The 19,442-nt window shown below is 40.9% G+C and overlaps 2 protein-coding genes across 2 annotated transcripts in view; one reads left to right on the top strand and one right to left on the bottom strand.

Annotated features, from left to right (window-relative positions):
* Positions 1-437: 437 nt before the first annotated feature.
* Positions 438-17,760, top strand: acsl2 (acyl-CoA synthetase long chain family member 2). Its single transcript, XM_044111137.1, has 20 exons — positions 438-523; positions 8,476-8,690; positions 8,792-8,906; positions 9,697-9,761; positions 9,865-9,954; positions 11,462-11,561; positions 12,868-13,046; positions 13,142-13,174; positions 13,364-13,415; positions 13,574-13,647; positions 13,957-14,034; positions 14,112-14,246; positions 14,332-14,466; positions 14,992-15,160; positions 15,248-15,336; positions 15,413-15,529; positions 15,787-15,930; positions 16,033-16,134; positions 16,223-16,294; positions 16,385-17,760. The coding sequence occupies exons 2-20, from the start codon at positions 8,478-8,480 to the stop codon at positions 16,520-16,522; spliced, it is 2,100 nt and encodes a 699-aa protein (XP_043967072.1). The 5' UTR covers positions 438-523; positions 8,476-8,477; the 3' UTR covers positions 16,523-17,760.
* bin3 (bridging integrator 3) overlaps positions 17,132-19,442 on the bottom strand; it is a 34,247-nt gene continuing 31,936 nt past the window's right edge. The window contains exon 9 of the mRNA XM_044111165.1: positions 17,132-19,163. Within this exon, the coding sequence (XP_043967100.1) occupies positions 19,017-19,163 (147 nt within the window). The 3' untranslated portion in view covers positions 17,132-19,016. The remainder of the gene's footprint in view (positions 19,164-19,442) is intronic.

Raw genomic sequence — 19,442 nt, 5'->3', positions numbered from 1 at the left:
CTGACGTTTGCTCCCGCTAACAAAATCTCCAAAAGGAAGAAAAAGGAAGTGTGCGTTCTAACTTCAAAATAAAGTAACTCACGCGCATGCGTTGATAAAGTCACAAATCTAAGGTTGATTTAGCCTGTGTGTATTTATTACTTATGCTACCGTATTTTCCAACACACGCATGATGATGATTCATATTACTGTATGATTACTATTATTATAATTACCATTGTTGTACTACTTAATTTGTCAATGAATAATCGGACATGGAAATGCTGAAATCAGTATTTTAAAGAAGCAATTAAAAGCATACGGTTAGCTTAATTTATCATTGTTATTTGACAGAGCAGGCCATTCCCTGTTCTATTCCACGGCTCGTTTCAGATTCTGAATGAGTTTTACTCTACACGTTTAACCGGAAATAAATGCTTTTTGTGTCTTAACTTGACACGTGAACAAATTCAGATGGATCTGCAGGAAAACTAAAACTCGCGGTGCAATCAAAGTTCCTTTCCCAGCTCTGTTTCGTACCCAGGTAAGCGTCGTCTGCAGCTTCGCACCTTATTGGGTTGTTCTGAGTTTGAAAAACAAACTTTTTTTTATTTTTTTTATTATTATTATTACTTTAGAGGTTCAGCTTTCCGAGCAGAAAAGTTTTGCAGCAGCAGACTGTCAAGACTTTTCCCAGACTCCGGAGTTGAGAGCCTGTTGCAGCTCTGAGATCTCAGAGGAGATGAATGAAAGTGTGCTTAGACTTTCACTTTTTCAAAGGTGTTTTAATATGTTGTACGAGGTGTAAATAAACGCACTTTAGCTGTTTTAATATGAACAAAGGTGAGGTTCTTACACGAGACAATTTGCACAATACTAACTGTAATATTAGGTAGTTATTTTAATAATAAGCTTAAAATAAACTGGTTGTTATTTAAAACCCCGCAGAAACATTTAATTTGTGGTAGATTACTTTCTTATTTTTTCTTTTTTTGTGTGTGAATAAATGATAGACAATAGTATGGTACTTTCTTCAACAACTAGACATTATTGCATTATTTACTTTGAGAAATGCAACTTTTTATTTTAAAGGAAAACAGAATCATCTCTCCCCATCCAAAAAAGATCTCAGTTAAAATTATTTTCATTTAGTTCTCTGTAGTAAGTTTTGTTTTTAAATACTTGGCAGATATTGAATTACTTGGATGAACAGCTTTAGCTCGAAAAGAATACATGAAGCATACTGAACATACTGTAACTTTTTAAAGAAAGTTTATGAAAATAAGCAAAAAGAAAATCAATCATGGAAAAGATAATAAAGTTTGAATTTAGATGGACCGCCTCAAGTATTTTTGACATACGTTGTTTGAAGCATTAACAACCCCGCATCCCCTCACTCCCACAGCCCCCAAATTTGGTATTTATCCTCTCCCGACTCTTCAGATCAGATTTATGCCATTCAAGTATATTTTCAGCTCTGCGTCCACTGAACATTGTCGTGACAAATTACTCTACCTTTCAGGATAATTACTGCCACATCCCCTGATCTTTTACCTGACATTTAGCTTTGTATCATTAGCGATAGTGGGCGTCTAGTGGTTTTCAATTTTCCACGTTTCTTGGATCTGCTCCATGCTACAGACCAGGTAGAAGTCTTTCAACACTGTATGTGATTTATTTATTGTGTAATTGAAATTCAGTTCCTGGCCTCGCTGCAGCTGCATCACTTGTATATGTATGGTTGTTCAGCCTTACTGTAGACTGGGGCATTGGTCGTTGGGGAGAGTTTTTTCGGTGCATTGCCTCCCAGTTAAGTTCTACTGTAGAGAAAATCTGAGTGTTTATAATAACCAGAATGTTCTGATATACACAAAAACCTGGTTAGGATTGTGACATTTTTAATTTCCTTCCTTTTATGGGAAGGCTGCACTTACTGTGCCTCGCCTCTGGCTCAAATCTCTCTTTATATTGGGATTATCTATCCTAACGATGTTGATTACAATCTATTGATTATAGTATACAAGTTTTCATCAGCTGATGATTTCATCAGTGAATAGCAAAAATTCAATCAGTTCAGCTGGAAAATCAATTGCTGGGAAAAAACCCAAAAACATCTGGCTGCCTCATAGGCTACCATACACACAGTCATGCACTAAACATCCTGCAGCACTAGCAGGGTCGCCCTGATCAAGCTAACACAAATCTAGGCCTGCGTGAAGTCTGCCAATAACCAACTGGATGAATCAGAGGAGGCATGGGACGAAGTCATGAAGTTACATGAGACCAAAATATAACTTTTTGGTGTAAACTCTATTTGCCTTGTTTGGAGGAAGGAGAAACATGAGTACAATGCCTAGAACACCATCCCAGAAATATTCTTTTGGGTGCTTTTCTGCAAAGAGGTCATAACGACTACATTGTATTGAGCCGGGGATGGACGAGCCTTAGTGTACAATGTCATGTTAGAGTCTAGTTCTTCTTAGTTGCATGAAAGTGAAAATGTAATACTTTTGAAAAAAAAAAAGAGGGACAAAGTCTTCATTGTTTGAGAGCTGAATGGTTTTGAGTGAATTTCAGACCAATAGAGACAGCATTCTGTCCTTTGGAAAGTCAAGGAGCAAGATGTAAAGCCGTCCCTTATTTAATTTTCCTATACCGTACTGCGTGGGGTAAAAGATAGCATTATTATGAAGCACATATCCCAAATTTGGTTATATCTACACAACAAGCACAATCCAACCACTTATTTGAGGGAGTCTGTTCAGAGTCCAGTGCTATGGTTCCTGCCTGTTCTGTGGTGTTGCTCCAAAACCTCCCCCTCCACATGTCACCTCCTGTAGTTTTCTGGGTCATTCTCTGCCGTTGCTCAGATCACCACAGAAGCTTACTTAGCCGCTGCACAAAGCATTTACTTACACTTCAACTCATTCTTGTAACGATCATGACCAAAAGGTTTGTTTCAATCATAAACAAAGATTCTGTTGCTGCTTGCCAGAGAAAATAAGTATTTTTTTTTTTTAAGAGCATGCGTTGTGTTAAACGTTTCCTTCAGTGTTTTATTTTTACCGCAGTCACATTGAGTATTTGACAGAAAACATGTGAGGATAAGTTACAGCTGCCACTTTTAAATGGAAGATGGAATTTAAATTGAAATTCTTCACCTTTTTTACCGTCCCTTTTTTTCCTGTTTGGCTTCTCAAGCTGCGTCGCAGATGTTGCCAAGATTCATTCCAGAGTTTTCTGACCATAATTATCACTCTACAAAACATGTCTAAGGTTAAATTTTACATTAGCTGGAAAAATGTGCATTTCCTGCGAGAATGCGGCTTGAATGATGTAAGTTGAATATTTTAAGTGAAAATTGCCAAAACACTTGAAGTAAGAAATAGGTGGAAGCAGCGAAATAAAGCAAAAGCCTGCAAAACGCAAAGAGAAAAACTGTAGGTGAGAGGAAATTTAAGTCAATGCAAAAATTGCACCTAAAGAGTATTAGAAATTCATGCAGAACACTGTTTACAAAGCTAAATTAAGGTCACAACTTTATAAGCTAAAATTAGCGTAGAAGCTAATTGAGACACAAATGATAGCCTGTAGGTTAGGATTAACATCTACATCCTCCACGTAGTGTGAAAAAAAAAAAACATGTAAAAGCTACAATTCGCTAAAGATCTAAAACTTGCTAAAATAATGATTATAGATTCTAAGCTAGCACGTGCATATTGACTTACAGTAACAAACTCCAAATGATCGGGTTGGCCAACATTAATTCATTAATTCACTACTCTTAAGAAAAACTCTCAAAAAATAGCTTGAAAGCTAATGAGATAAAAGTTCTGCAAGTATTCCAGTTTTCACTAGTATTTAAGGAAGGAAGGAATTCATGAAATACATAAAAAATATGAAAAACCTGAAACAAACAGAATTAGTTAAAGGATGTGTCTACATTTTAAAGTTTGAATGCTGTTTCTAGCTGAATGTACGTGGAAGCAGTTAGCTGTGAAAGAGGAGACATTTTTAGCTGAATTTCACAGAAATTACGGGATGCTCCATTCATTTCAGCAAAATCCAAGGTGATCACATTTATTTTATAAACAGCACACCAAAAGCAGAATATTGTAAAGGTTTAATGGTCGAAACAGCACAAAGTAAGCAGAGGTAAAGTGGTGAAACGTGCATGGAAAAAAGTGGAGGAGCTCAATGAACTAATGAGTCAAAATACATATTTCTTTTCAGAGAAGAGGACATGTTCTGAAAGTAAACCCAGAAACTAATCAGTCGCTCATAAGAAGTGCGCAGCTATCATTCTGTGAAGTACAGAAAATGAGAAAATCTGCCCTAGATTAGCCACTGCTGATTGGAGGATGTTGTGCACTGTATGTGATCACCATGACAACAATCTGAAGTGCTCTCTAAGACCTTCGTTGTGATATATATCTTTAAAGCTTTTTTAACCTGAAAAGATGTTTTAAAAATAACTTCAAATTATTTGTTATATATATATATATATATATATTTAAATTCACTCTGCTACAAAAAAGCGACCTTCAAGTGGCGGAGATTTTAAATAGGCAAGTAGAAACTATTGATTACTTCGTCACACAGTTATACACAAGCTTGCCTTTCAGCTCAGAGCTTAACGTCCCGCTTGCTCTTGTCCAGCTTCTATTCTTCCCATTCTGAAAGCTCAAGCTAAGTGGCCCGCCTGCTGTTATGCACTCTTTCTGTCATTGTGTCGTCTTCTCTGCAACATTGGTGGTTGTGGCTCAGGAGGAAGAGTCATCCCTCGCACAGACTTGACGTTTGATCGCTTCGATCTGTGCCCTCCTCTGTCCACATGTCGATGTTTGCCTAGACAGGAAACTGGAGTGTGCTTTCGATGCATTGGGATCCTCGTGTGCGGAAAAGATGTCGAGGTTGTTTCACAAGCTTGGGGTCAACAGAGAGAGGGATCTTTGAAGATTCAATCTTTTTAGATTATCCAGAGTTGAGGGTTTTCTACAGGATTTAGGCCTGAGGACTGAAGTGGTCAGAAGAAGGTTGTTATTTCGTCTGATTAGCCATTTCAGTGTTGATTTGGCCATAAGATTTGGATCATTATCATCATATTGACAGACAAACTTATGACCTTTCTTTCTCCATTAAGATTATATGTACTGATTGTGTAAAGAGCTTTAAAGGGAAAAACACACCCACAGCATCACAGATCCTCTGCTGTACTGAACAGTGGGCATGAAGAGCCGTCACACTTCATCTTTTTTTACATTCCTGATCCACCAGGAGTTTCAGAGTAGTTTAGCATACTAACATACTCAAGCACTGTTTTGAGATTTTGCCATCTTCTTGACTCTGTGTGGTTTGAAGATAATGATGGATCCTCATCCATCCTGCTTTCTCACAAATCCAATTGCTTTAAACTAATTATTTCTCTGACCGTACATATGGGTCAGTATAGGCATGGAGATAATTTCTTGTACTTATTTTCTAACTTATGACGACTAAGAAACATCCCACCTTAAGTGAACTTTGTGTTTACTTGTCTTTCTCAATTTGGAGATTTATGTCATATTTATACCCCTTCGAAACAGCAAAGCCTAGATTACAGATCAAGAATTTCTAAAGTAAAATAAGGAAAAAAAAACTTCAGTTAGATTAATTATTTAGATGTGTGGTTATGTTAGCTGTGATGTAAAAAACTGTGAAAAACAACAGAATATTATAATTTTCCCCACTGAACAAATGACCTTGTATTAAAGGTCAGATATTTCCACACTGTGCCCTTCATCTCGCACGACGACCACAAACCTGCGAGGATACGTAGGTATAGAAAATGGATTGATGGATCCTTATTGTGGCTGATGATTGTGGATGGACGTGTAAAACTACAGATGGAAATGGAAATGTGTTTGCCACAAGCAGTTTTGTTCTTGTTGGGTTCAAGTGGAACTAGAAGGATTGACCAGCTGGGTTCCCTATTTAATGACTCTTCTGAATAGCAGAACATTAAACACTTTGAGCTTTTAATGGCACCCCGCAAAAAACCCCCGTAAAACATGTAACCGTTACGTTTCATACGGTTGTTGACTGCATTCCAGGTTTTTCTTAAAACCTGTTCTTGGTTTTGGTTTTCCCACCTCTAGCAAATGATGTTGCTTGCTTGTGTTTCTCACCAGTTGGGTTTCTGCTTGCTGGCATGTGCATGGACATGCAAACTGCTCCAGGCTTTCTGCTGCATACCTGCCTTCTCGCGGTGACCATGCATTCTGCTCCCTTACAGCTTTCTGTGTGAGGGCTGTCTTTTAGTTTCACATTGAAAGATGATAAAATCAACTCTCTACAAAAAATGGCTCCTGCTCTCATGAGAACTTAGGGATCCTGTAACAATTTAAAAAGGAAATGGCCCAGACTTTTATTTACCGTGTGTTTGTCATCTCTTTTGTCTCGTCTTTGGGGAGTAAAAGGCTGGGAGTACAATGGTCCTTGTCTGAGCTCTGATGAAAGCCAGTAAGAGAGGATGGATGGGGGTCGAGGAGAGACAGAATCGGGGGTTGCAGGAAGCTCTCTTTGCTGCACACCGTCATTTTTTTTTTTTTTTATGCCACATTTTGTCAAGCCTTCTGTTTTCCATTTGTTTACCCTCACGAAAGCTCTCAAGGGGATCATCGGCTGCATTGCTGCTTCAGCAGGTGTAAAGTGGAAACTAAACGGCTTTAGCTCACATAAATTGCTGCTTTGGCGAAGATTAGAAATCCTCTGAGGATGAGTGCGACTTCACTTTACCCAAGAATAGGAAGGGAAGCGGCGTAGCGTCAGCCTGGTGAGAAAAGAGAGGGGAGGGGAGGGATGTGAGATGCCGCTTGGTGCCCCCGCCCCCTTCTCCCACTCCTGATCGGGAGCTGGGGGGAGAAAGTAGGTGAGAGGTTGAGGGGTATTCAAGAACGGGCGTCAGAGTGGGAAGTGGAGGAATTTATTCAGTGACATGAATTTGTTTTTCTGGTGAAAGATGAAATCATTTTGCCAGAGAGGGTGACATTAGCTCCTTGTTGTGAGTGAACACTGTTATAGAGTTTGTTTGTGTTCAGTCCATCAAACTCTCAGCTTTGCTATGAGCAGTGGAGTCTGGCCATGAATCATTAGGACTGGACCTTGTTGATCCTCCTCCGTCAGCTCCTCGCTACTGTACTCACCCACATTTTCTTGCTTTGTTTTGTTTTGTTTCCGCTCTCTTTCGGGTGAAACCGTGGCTGAGCATGACTGAGAGTAACCTCAGCGCCTGTTTTCTGTTGAGCCAATCGTTTCTACTTCCTGATGTCTCTCCACCAGCCCTCCCTGTGTGTGCCCAAGCCTTTTCTTCTCCTTTTCTCTCTCTCCGTCTCTTTCTGAGTAGTGCCAAGCCTTCGTGCCGCCTGACCACGCTTACAGCCAGATTCCACGCTTTCACATATTCACTGGTTTTTATTTGAGGCAGGTGGAGAGATTTTACCTCTCAGTTACCTGATAAAATCTTTATTAATCAGAAGAACTCTGCATGCTCTCCCTCGGTGGCAGGTCATGTTAATTTGGACCAAAACTGACTGATATTCCGGACTGTTCACAATTTTATCTGCACTGAAAAAAACCCTCAATAAAGCTAAGAAGCGCCCCCAGAGCATGATGCCGCCACCCTCATGCTTGGTGATCTCATGGTGACGTGCAGGGATGTTGGAAAGTAGCTGCCAAAACTTTAGAAAGAATTTTATTTCATCATTTCACAGCACTTTCTCCAACATGGTTTAGGAAGTTTTTAACAACGTCTGGGGATTTTGTTAGAGGGTTCATCTGTTGAACAATAGACATGATGGGAATGTCCTCAGTCAGGAAGGATAGAGATTTTCTGTCCCAGAGGCTAACGGGTTTGGACAGAAACGGTCAAATCAACCCTAGAACAAAAGCCAAAGACCTTGCAAAGATGCTGACTGAAGCTGGTAGGACAAATGACATTAGCCACAGCGAAACATGTCCTGCACCAACATGGGCTGAAAGGCCACTCAGCAAGGAGGAACCCATTTCTCCAACAGAAACATAAAAAGTTAAATTGTAGGGTTTTTTTCGTTATATTTGGAGGAAAAACAGATGTAACCCTGGGAAGGACATCCCAACTGTGAAACATGGAGGTGGCAGCATCATTTGTAGGGCTTTTTACGGGCGGCCAATTTGGTGGAATATTTCATAAATTGTTCGGTGTTTCTTATTAAAATGTAAGATTTTGCAAAAGAAAATACAAACCACAAAACAATTTTCAGCCGTTTTCTAACATTTCTTGTGCCATACCTGCAAGCAAACTCAGAGCAAAACGATGAAACATGCATCAGGTTAAAAAAGAAAGAGAGGACGAGAGAACTGCAGCGAAGCAGAATAAATTACATCTCTGTGCTTGTTTCTGTGTGCAGACTTAAACATTTGCTTCTACACCGTGTAATTTTCATGTATTTCTCTGGGCATTTTGTTTCCTTCTGGCAGCTATGCAGCTCCAGGAGTGGTTGCGTTCGCTTTGCCACCACGCAGGACTCAAAGGCTCTGAGGCGGAGGAGCTGTGGAGTCTCCTGCCGTCCCTGTCGACTTCCTCTCTGCTGGGCTTAGGGGCCCTGGCGTCCCTCACCGTGTACTGGCTGCTGACCCGGCCCCGGCCCGTTCGTCCTCCCTGTGATCTGCAAGCCCAGTCCGTAGCTGTCGATGTGAGTGGCCCCACCGCTGACATTTAAGCCTTTGGCTGTGCGCTAATGTCATCGTCGTGGCAGAGCGTTCAGTCGCCGGTAAATGTTCGATCTGTCCGCAGGGAGACCCCAGCTGCAGGAGGTCTGCTCTTCTTAAAGATGACAATCTGCTGGAGTTTTACTACGATGACATCAAGACGGTGTATGAGATGTTCCAGAGAGGTCTGAGGATATCAGGTGATGGATGAAGCAGGGTTCTCTTCCCACAGTGCCTTGCTAAATGTAATTTTTACTATCATTTTTTGTGTGAGAAGTGGCACAGATTAGTGTATAAGTGTGGAAGGAAAATAATACATGACTTGTTTTTTTTTTTTTTTTTTTTGTTTTTTATAAACCATCTCATTGTCTGAAACGTTTGATATTTTCATTCAGGCTCAGAAGTTAATACATTGTGTCGCCACCTTTTGATGCGATTAGCGCGGAGTCTTTAAAGGCGTGTCTTCACCAGCTCCCCACATCTACACATAAAACTTTTTGTTCAGGCTCGTCAAATTGCCATCTTCACAGAGTATTTTTGGGTCTAAAACTGCCCTGTTTGTGCACCATGTAATTCTTATTTTTGTCTTTCTGCATTTTTCTTCTCCTGCTGGTTCCACATTCTCATAAAGCCAAACTCCCTGACTTCTGAAGGCAGTTGCCCATGTAGATTTTATTTACATGCATCAGATTAAAGGGGATTGAATAACAATGCAACCGTCTGCTCCTTTTACTTCAGAGGTTTACTCTGTCACATAAATCCCAATTAAATACAGTGAGGTTTGTGTTTGTAACGTGACAAAATGAAAAACAGTTCCACCGGTGTGAACAACAAAAACAATCAAACTGCAAAAGCAAATTGTAAATGTGTGTAAGAAGTTTGTTTCTTACCTCTGGTGGAAGAAATAATCTGCTTTAAAAGTCAGACTTGTCGCGTTCAGACGCAGTAACTACTACTGTTGTATAAATCGTAACTGTTTGTGGCCTGCAGGAAACGGTCCATGTCTTGGCTACAGGAAGCCCGGCCAGCCCTACGAGTGGATCTCCTACGCTGAGGTTTGACACGACTCAAGTTTGATCTCTCCGTCCATCACAGCACCATTCCTGTGTAATGTGTCGGTCTTTACTGTGTGTTGACTAAAGCTCTCCAACCTTCCAGGTGGCTCAGCAGGCTCAGTGGATGGGGAGTGGGATGATTGCCAAAGGCTGCCAGCAGTTTGTTGGGGTTTACTCTCCAAACAGGCCAGAGGTGGGAATTCATGTTTTCAGCCTCGACTCCAGGAAACCTAAATCCTCTCCACTGACAGCTTGACAAAACCTACTGTGTGTGTGGCTCAACTTTTACGCTCACGAGCAACTGCACACCCAATGATCTCAGAGGGAAATGATTTTAACAAAACAAACGGAGCCAATCCGGTAAAATCTCAGAGAACCAGTTATTGCCCCTCTGCATACCGAGTGAAACTATTCACAAACAAAAAAATATTTAAAACTATTTTCCCCAATAGCAGGTTCACCTAGAGGCCAGACAGCGCTCGGATAAATAACCAACAACCTAAAACTTCATTCAAGGCTCTACAGGCCTCAGCTGGCATCTTGAGTAAAAAAGTGATGAACTATGAAAAAAGGAGGCCTAATGAAAACCTTTTATCTTTAAAAGTACTCCATATCTGATAAAACTAAACCCTTTATTTCAACACCTCATGGACTCGCTGCAAAAACACAAAATATATTTTGTCTAGTTTCTCGTGCAAGCATCTTTGGATACTTGAGATAAGACAAAACTAACTTACAAGTAACTTTTCAGGAAGAAATATGAGCTTGTTATATGTCAATAATTCATTGATGTTGATGAAAATGTACTGGTTCCACTGGTGGATTACTTCACCTATAACTAGAAACTAGACAAAAAATACTTGGTACAATTTAGCGTTTTTTTTTTCTTTCAATGATTTAAGCTCGTTTTTTCAGCAACACGTCACCTTACATTAATCATACTTTGAAGCGTTTAATGCAGAAAGATTAATGCAGAAAGGGAAGGTTCAGCGTCGACTCTGGGTTTTCAGTATCATAAAAGTGTTTGTCCTTTAATTGCGGTCCATTAGGAGGACAAGCTGTTTACCTCCTTGGCGCCGTCGAAATCACCAAATCATTTACAAATTAGCTCATTTTTAAATTATAAAGTTATTTATGCAGGAGTGGTTAGAGGATAACGTGTTATAATTAAGCAGCTTTATTTGACTTCCCCAGAGAGAGTCGTTATTATGGGTTTCTATGGCTGTAAACAGAAACTATTTCTTTAAGTCAGACGTTGTTTGATCTTATGTGTTGCAAATGTACATATAACACATAACTTCGGTGAGAAACACAGGTATGCCATCAGATTAACTTTTATTTAATAACTGAGAAATTCATTCTAATTAACTAATTCATTTATTTTTTAATTACATAGATTTTTTTCCCATATAATGATGCTGCATTTTACCTAAAGACATAAAATGTCTTTGGCTGTTGTTCACTTTGGTTATATGCCACGGAAATGTCAAATCGATATTACTGAAAAAAGATGGGATTATTTATTGCATTACTCCACACATGCACTTTCTTCTTATACCTAATAAATGTGCCCTTAGGGTGTGTAAATATGTTTAATTTAAACGTGCAGTGTGTAATCACCTACCTAGATGCTCAACAGTGTTTGACGCCTGCGAGAGTTGGTCTAACCACGCTGCTTTGTCTCCCTCTGCTGGTGGCAGTGGATCATCTCAGAGATGGCCTGCTACACCTACTCCATGGCTCTGGTTCCGCTGTACGACACGCTGGGGACGGAGGCCATGGTCCACATCCTCAACCTTGGTGAGAAATTGTTTTCCTGGTTCACGTCTCAAACTCTGAGTCTTCATCAAAAAAGAAGAACCGCAGCAGTCAATAGAGAAAATCTATAGAGATATACAAGAAGGTCGAGCACCTTCTAAGGTCGATTGTGACAACAACAATCTGAGATTTTTTTTTTTTTTTTTTTTTTTTTTGTATGTTTAAAAAAGTTGTTCTTTTGTGGGATTTTGGTGTTGTGGTTATATAAAACCATTAAGATCTTCCTACTAAACCCTATTCTTTTGAAAATGGGACATAATTTGAATGTTTCTACATTAAACCTGTAAAGTAACTATCAGAAAAGAAGAAACTAAAGGTGATACAACATAAAGTCAACTGAGGTAAATATCAAGCACTTTTCAAGTGCAGCCAAAGTCAGTGCTTTGCAACCTTGGATCTTTTTCAAATGACAAAAAAAAAAAAGAAAAAGAAAAGTGTGTTGTGCATTTCTATTCAGCCACTTCATACCGACAGTCGCTATTGTCAGTATGAAGAAGCCCAGCTTTTCTGTGAAGGCCTCTTTGAGAACATAAGTGAACAAACAGCACCACAAACACCAGAAATTACAGCAGACAAAACAGAGATAAAAGTTGTGGAGAGGTTTAAGTCGGAGTTATGGTATAAAATAATATTCTAAGCTTTGAAGTGCTGAAGATGGACAGATGTAAATGCAGGGTAATCCTGGAAGGAAACCGTTTCAAAGTAGTAAAAGACTTGAGACTGAGGAGGAGTTTAACCTTCAAGCAGGAAGAGCAACCATAACGATTCAACAGAGCTACATTGGAGCGTTTAAATCAAAATGTATGCATTATAATGGCTCAGTCAAAGTAAAGGACATACATCCAACTGAACATGTGTGGCAAGACTTGAACAGTGACAATCAGATAAATTATATTCATGGCCGTGTTTCTCCATTGCACCTGACTGAGCTTGAGATGTTTTACAACAAACAAGGGCAAAAACTTTAACATTTTTCACATTTGGAGACTAGAGGGATACACCAGAAGGGAAAGCTGGTTCCACTCAGGGCTCCGAACACATATGCATGCCTTTTCAGATTTTTATTTGTGAAAACAAAACAAAACAAAAAATCATTAAAAAAAATATACCTTTCCTTCCGCTTTGTGTTGGTTTGAATATAAATAACATGTTTTGTCCCTCAGTGAGTAATTACCACATTAAATCCCAATAAAATACATGCAGCTTTGTGGTTTTTAGCTGCTCAGATTGTCCAAAAGTTACATTCATGCAAACCTTTGTGTGTGTGTGTGTGCGTGTGTTTGTTTAGCTGAGATGTCCCTGGTTGTCTGTGACCGAGAGGAGAGGGCAGCGTTGTTGCTGGAGTGCAAAGAGAAAGGCATGACTCCCAAAGTCTCCTGTCTGGTTCTGTTCAACGACTTCAGCCAAGCCTTTGGAGAGAGGGCGAAGAAGTGCGAGGTGGACGTCCTGAACCGGGAGCAGCTCATGGTGAGTGGGTGCCGGCGCTCAGCGGAGACTCTTTTCAAACACGCGTGCTTTTTAGTCGCTCCCATCAGTGACTGTGTGTGCTGTACACATTGTAGGAGCTGGGAAAGCAGAACCTCAAAGATCCCGTGGTGAGTTCGTCGTCTCTCCACTGCGACGTCACTGCATCAAACTGATTCATGACCTAAATGCCCGCCTGACGGTTCTGTCGTTGCTCCTGTCCAGCAAGATATCATTAACACTCACTTATGAACCAGACCGAGGGCTTCCTCCTCTCTAAACCTGAGTCACGTTCTCATATTTTTCGCTGTCTGCCGCAGCTGCCCCAACCTCAGGATCTGGCCGTGGTTTGCTTCACCAGTGGAACCACAGGTACGCCTGATCTCAGAGGTCTCTGTGTAATTACACCCCTCTAGCATCATTAGAGGAACGTCCCTCAGTGCCCACATACAGGCCTTCTTTGCGGTGCCGCTGTAGGTTCCTTTTTTGCTGTGCAGGGCACAGCAATAATTTCTTGTTTATTTATCCAGGGAAGCCCAAGGGAGCCATGATCACCCACGGGAACATCGCCTCCAATACTTCCTCTGTCATTAAGATCCTGGAGGTCTGTCTACATTTCCACCTCCTTGTGTAATTGAGAACAGACTTGCAGCTGGGGTCGCACTCCCGTCTGCTTGTATCTCAAACCTGTTCCCCCTTCCCTGCTGTGTCTAATGGTATGATTAATTGGATGTTTGATTGCCCCATGTCGCTGTGAGATACTTTGACTAATTGCCCCTGTCTAAAGATTGTGCTGTCTAGCTGCTGCTAAAGAAACGTGTTTGATTGCCTGCGGGGCTTCGCCTGTAATCCCGCTGCCTGAACGTAATCTGTCCCCGGAGCTTCGCTCATCTCTCTTCCTGTCGCCTCTCAGGGTTCGTTTGTGATCCGGCAAGAGGATGTGTCGATCTCTTACCTGCCTCTTGCCCACATGTTCGAGAGGATGATCCAGGTAGTTTAACATCTTAGCAGGCATTTTTGTTTCCTTTCTCCTCTGTCTGCCCCAAATAAAATCCCTTTCCGTCACAGCTCACAATGTACTGCTACGGAGCCCGAGTGGGGTTCTTCCAGGGTGACGTTTCTCTTCTCATGGACGACATTAAAACTCTCAAGCCGACCCTCTTCCCCGTCGTGCCGCGTATTCTTAATCGCATCTACGATAAGGTCAGTGAAGCGCTCAGTAAAGCCGTGAGAAGGCTCCAGAGAGGGCGGTTCTTATCTCTTCCATTTTCCTCTGATTTCCTCCAAGATCCTGGGTTCTGTTACCTCTCCGCTTCAGCGGGCTCTGCTTCACTTCGCTGTCCGGAGAAAGCAGGCCGAGCTCTGCAGAGGGATTGTGCGCAACAACAGTCTGTGGGATAAACTGGTGTTCAAGAAAATTCAGGTCAGAGTCTGAAATACGCAAATGCCTCGTCTCCCAAGTAGGGTTAGGGTCACAGCTATTATTGTAGCTGTAATTATTCTCTTGTCGTTTATTGCAGTCAGACTGCCTCATAGCACAGCTCTATTTTATGGACAGAACCATTTTTTTTTTTTATCCTTACCGTTTTATTCATCTGTGTATCACTTGAATTTAAATGGCACGGCGTTAGTACGTTTATTACCTGTGAACAATCAGCCTCACAAATCGCACCAGATTCAAATCCAAGCTTTCCAAGAGAAGCACAATTGTTCCAGCAGCTGATGCCAAAAAGCACCAGCAGCATATTGGACCTGTGGGAGTGCATTGAAGAGGCATTCACACATGCGACGCAGAACCGAAGGAGTTTGGCTTGCTGCATCAATTCAGATGGGAAACTGTGACCAAGGGTGACAAAAGTTCAGACAGAGACGAGCTCAGATCCATGACACGGCTGTCTTTTAACCATTTTCTATTAAAAAGCTGATTTTGTTTTGCTCTGTATTTCAGGCCAGTTTAGGAGGTAATCTCCGGTTTGCCTTGACTGCCTCAGCTCCCATCTCCTGCACTGTGTTGTCCTTCCTCAGAGCCACGATGGGCTGCATGATATGCGAGGGTTACGGACAGACAGAGTGCACTGGAGGCTGCACTTTCTCTTTGATAGGAGACTCCAGCACAGGTTTGGATATTGCTCTTTTAAAATGCCTTCATATCTTCTGTCCTCATCAGATAAGTAAATGTCTTTTGTCTTTTGTTTTGTTTTCAGGTCATGTCGGAGCTCCTTTGCCATGCGCTATGGTGAAGGTGGTGGACATCCCTGATATGAACTACTTCGCTAAGAATGGAGAAGGAGAGGTGAACTTTATGATACGTCGCTTGTTCTCCTCGAGTCTGGAGCCCAGAGATAGTTTTCTGTCCTCTGTCTTGGTAGATCTGCATCCGCGGCCCCAGTGTGTTCAAGGGTTATCTGAAGGACCCGGAGAGGACAGCGGAGGCCTTGGACAGTGACGGCTGGCTTCACACTGGGGATGTGGGCCAATGGCTACCAGTAAGATTGGGACATAGTCAGACTATAATGGAGGCCATCAAGAGAGAACTGTTCACGTTTTGTCTCTATAAAATGTAGTTTGTGTAATGCGGTTGACTGAAAAAAAAAAGTAATCCTTCAGAATTTTGCTTTACTCTCTGTCTGTCTACATGTAAGCCGAAAAAACGTGAATGGATCTAGCGGTTATTAATGCTTACATGCAAACTGCCTTTTGTCCAAATGAGAAAATATTTGTGTAACTCCAATGCTTGTGTCAGAACGGCACGCTGCGCATCATCGACAGGAAGAAGCACATCTTCAAGCTGTGCCAGGGAGAGTACGTCGCTCCAGAGAAGATAGAGAACGTCTACATGCGTTCTGTTCCCGTCCTCCAGGTGTTTGTGCATGGAGACAGTTTGCAGGTACGCCTCTTAATAAGGTCGTTCTCAGTCAATCCGCAGGCAAAACGCTACCAAGAGAGTATGTGAGATGTTTTGACTTTCTGTTGTGTTTCATGTCGGCAGTCCTATGTTGTAGGTATAGTTGTCCCTGACCGAGAGGTGTTTGTTGAATGGGCTAAGGAGCGGGCCTTTGTGGGGTCCTACCAGGAACTGTGCCATAACCCAGTAAGTCCTATTAAGCTACTTCAAATGTTCTTCATCTAACAGTTTGAAGAGTTTAAAAAAAATAACGGGCAAACCTTTTCCCTGGCAGGATGTAAAGAACGCAGTATTAGAAGACATGAGGGCTGTGGGGAAGGAAGCAGGGCTGAAGTCCTTTGAACAGGTGACTTGTTTGTGACATCAAAACTGATCTCTGATCAAATTTAACAGCAACAAAGAACACTATGGTGATTTTCTCTTTGTGTTTTCTCAGGTGAAGGATCTTTATTTACACCCGGAGATGTTTAGCATCGCCAACGGCCTTCTCACGCCCACCCTAAAGAGCAGACGAGCCGACATCCGCAGGGTGTTTCAGGAACAGCTAGCCAACATGTACAAGACTCCGATTTAACTCCACAACACCTTAGTGTCTACAAAGGGAAATATTGTCCATGGTACCTGAAGATAATTAGTGGTGATATTTTGTTTTTCAAACACTTTTAACTCCACTTGATATTTGATTGAATTTCACTCAGAGGTTTTGTGGTAACTGCATTTCTGGTCAGTCCGTCCAAGCTTTCATGACCTCACCGTTGACTCTAATGCTTCCCTATTATTCACTGAAGTTTTGTGCTATTTGTAGAAAGCAGAATAACAAATGTGATTAGGAAGTCACCTTCAGAGGCAGAGTTTCACATTTTCATCATGCTGCATTTCCTTCTAGATTTAATGGTCTGGATGTACAAGGGACATTTTGCTCATGAAAGCTAGACTACTTGTGTATTTGTATTGCACAGTTGTTTGGGACTTGCATAAGCATACTTTGTAAAAGTATTTATACCCCTTAAACTTTTCATATGTCTTGTCATGTTACAGCCATGAATTGATATGTATTTCGCTGGGATTTTAGTAAAGCAACAAAATGCAGGATGCCTACAAAATGTCCATGTAAAATTCCTGCTTTTCCACAGTCGGTATTCAATTTTTTGAGTAGTACCAAATAGTTGAGTTTTATGTTTTCACCCCAAGTATCATGAAGCAACACTTTTGGCACTGAGTTATAGAGCTACTTTTGCCAGCTAGATAAACTTTGATCAGTCAAAATCGATTATGTCAGACTTAATGGACATAACTTTATTTTAGTCCATTGTTTCAGTCCTTTTGGCATCTTAACCAAACCCATCTTAACAACTTTGGGTTCATTTTAAAACTCTGAAGTAGAAGTAGATCTAGACGCTTAATGAAGGGCTGAAATATGTTTTTTTTATTGTTGAATGAGTGCACTTATCTGTAACACACGAGCTCTTATGGTTTCTTTTAGCAATAACTTTAATTATGCCATCCTTGCATTGCACTGGATTTTGTTATTTTGTCATACATTAAAGATATAAATGAACACCAGGCAGTTTTATGCTTTAAATAATAGCAAAAACTAAACCTAATTTACTTCTTTTCAAATATGGACTTCCAAGTTGGTCTATCAAAAAGCCCAATGAAGTGCGTTGATATTTGTGGTTGTAATTGTGAAAGGTTTTAGGGGTGTGAATGCAGCTTAGTGGTACGAGTTGTTCAGAGGATATCTTAAATTAAGCTCATCAGAATAAAACATCATTTCAATCTGCACTGATAAATAAAATATTGGTAAACCTGCACAGTTTTGACTGTTCATGTTCAGACTTTGAGATACTAATGAGAAAGCAGCTGGTGCCTCTTTTCAAACTTAAGTTTACTTCATTAGACAAAGTAACACAATACAATAACTAAAGACAAAGAATCCCATTAGTTCTGTAAAAAAACAAACAAAAAAAAAATCAACTCTTAAAAAATAATTTAACTGATTAAGAAAAGCACCTTCATTTTCAAAGTTATTTCTGTGCAACATAAACGACGTAGGTTGCAGAGGTCAACTCAAAGCAATATAAAAATGGAACAAATCAACTTGTTACCATACGAAGGAAAGAAAGACAGAAAAACAAAGTCACAACGGAGAAACCAAATGTGTACATAACCGTATAGTTTAGCTTTTATACCGAGACTCATCTCAATAGAGAGCGAAAACAAAGCAGTGCGACTCCTTCCAAAATCAACGGAGGCCAGAAACAAAAACTGGCTTCCAACCCTGGTGTTGAGGGTGAAGAGAAGGGACTTTCTAGCATGCCAACAATGTGTGAGGCTCTTCGCTAACACATACTCTCACCAACAATAGAACAAAGGATGGGTGCCGTGAACAAAAGGAAAGTCGATTGCTGTGAGCAGCAATTCCCACTAGAGGGAGTACAAGCATTTTTTTCTCGGTGGAGACGGTCCCTCTCTCCCGTCTGAGTGGATAACCTTTCAGCAGGGCAGCGGAGACACATTATGCAGAGGTGAGGTTGGAAACGTTTAAAGCCCTCACACGATGGCACAGAAGTCACTTAAATATCACAAGAAGATAAAGAACAGTTTGGTGTTTTTTTTTTACAATAAACAAGCCGTTTGTGTTTTAGTCTTGTGGAGTAAAAAATAATTTAGACTTTTAGTAACACGAGTAATCAATAAAACATTTCTTTAAATGTAACATTAGAAAACAAACTCTCTCTAAAATAACATAGTAAAACCTTATCATTTGCTTTAACACAGCCTGATTCCATTACTACAAAAAAGAATATAACATATTGGCTTATAAAGTCGCACTTGGCTGATGGCTTAGTTAATGTGGCGTTCAGCTGCTCCGCATTACGTCTTTGCAAAGAGGGAGGAAAAAAAACATTAGGATGTAGTGCAAAACAAGAGGGGCTGCAATGAAAGAAACTGTCAGTAATTTTCAGGCCACTGCTGTCCGTCTGAACTCCTGAGGAGCTTGGAGGGGATGAAATCCATTCAGGGAGGGATGAAAAGAGCACATCCCGATCTTCAGCATCCCCCCCTCAGTCGTCGGCGACGATGGACAGAGAGCGCAGCTCGTTGAGCTTGGCCTCGGTCTCCTTCTGCCTCTGCTCATCAGTCAGCCCGGCTTCGTCAATCTGGTCCGTTAACTGGCTGAAGACGTTGTACATTTCATTGAAATAGACCACCTGACAGGCAGGAAACACACAAGAAAAGATTGTGTCATGGCAGGAAAAAACAAAAAAAACAAAAACAAAAAAAAACCATAATCCCCATCTTTCCTTTTGAAACAAATGTATTCAGGGGTCAATCCGCAGACCTTTGTTCACCGTTAATCTCAGTCTGATCATGCTTTGACTCGCAAGTCGGAAGCTACTGGTCTCATACGTCTTCTGACGTAGGAGTGATTTGAAAAAGAGGGAGCCCACAGAAATCAAACGACTCTCACAAAGCCCCCAAAAAGCCAG

The sequence above is a fragment of the Gambusia affinis genome, linkage group LG03 (genome assembly GCF_019740435.1).
Source record: "Gambusia affinis linkage group LG03, SWU_Gaff_1.0, whole genome shotgun sequence".
Classification (NCBI taxonomy): domain Eukaryota; kingdom Metazoa; phylum Chordata; class Actinopteri; order Cyprinodontiformes; family Poeciliidae; genus Gambusia; species Gambusia affinis.
Note: the sequence above shows the minus strand (reverse complement) of the source record. Positions and strands in the feature narration are given on the sequence as shown.

Bases quoted from the DNA above. Each gene is read 5' to 3' on its own strand.
- acsl2 (XM_044111137.1), top strand. From the start codon at position 8,478: ATGCAGCTCCAGGAGTGGTTGCGTTCGCTTTGCCACCACGCAGGACTC. The intron at 8,907-9,696 runs GTGATGGATGAA...TGTGGCCTGCAG, and splicing joins GAGAGGTCTGAGGATATCAG to GAAACGGTCCATGTCTTGGC. The intron at 13,175-13,363 runs GTGAGTTCGTCG...TGTCTGCCGCAG, and splicing joins AGAACCTCAAAGATCCCGTG to CTGCCCCAACCTCAGGATCT.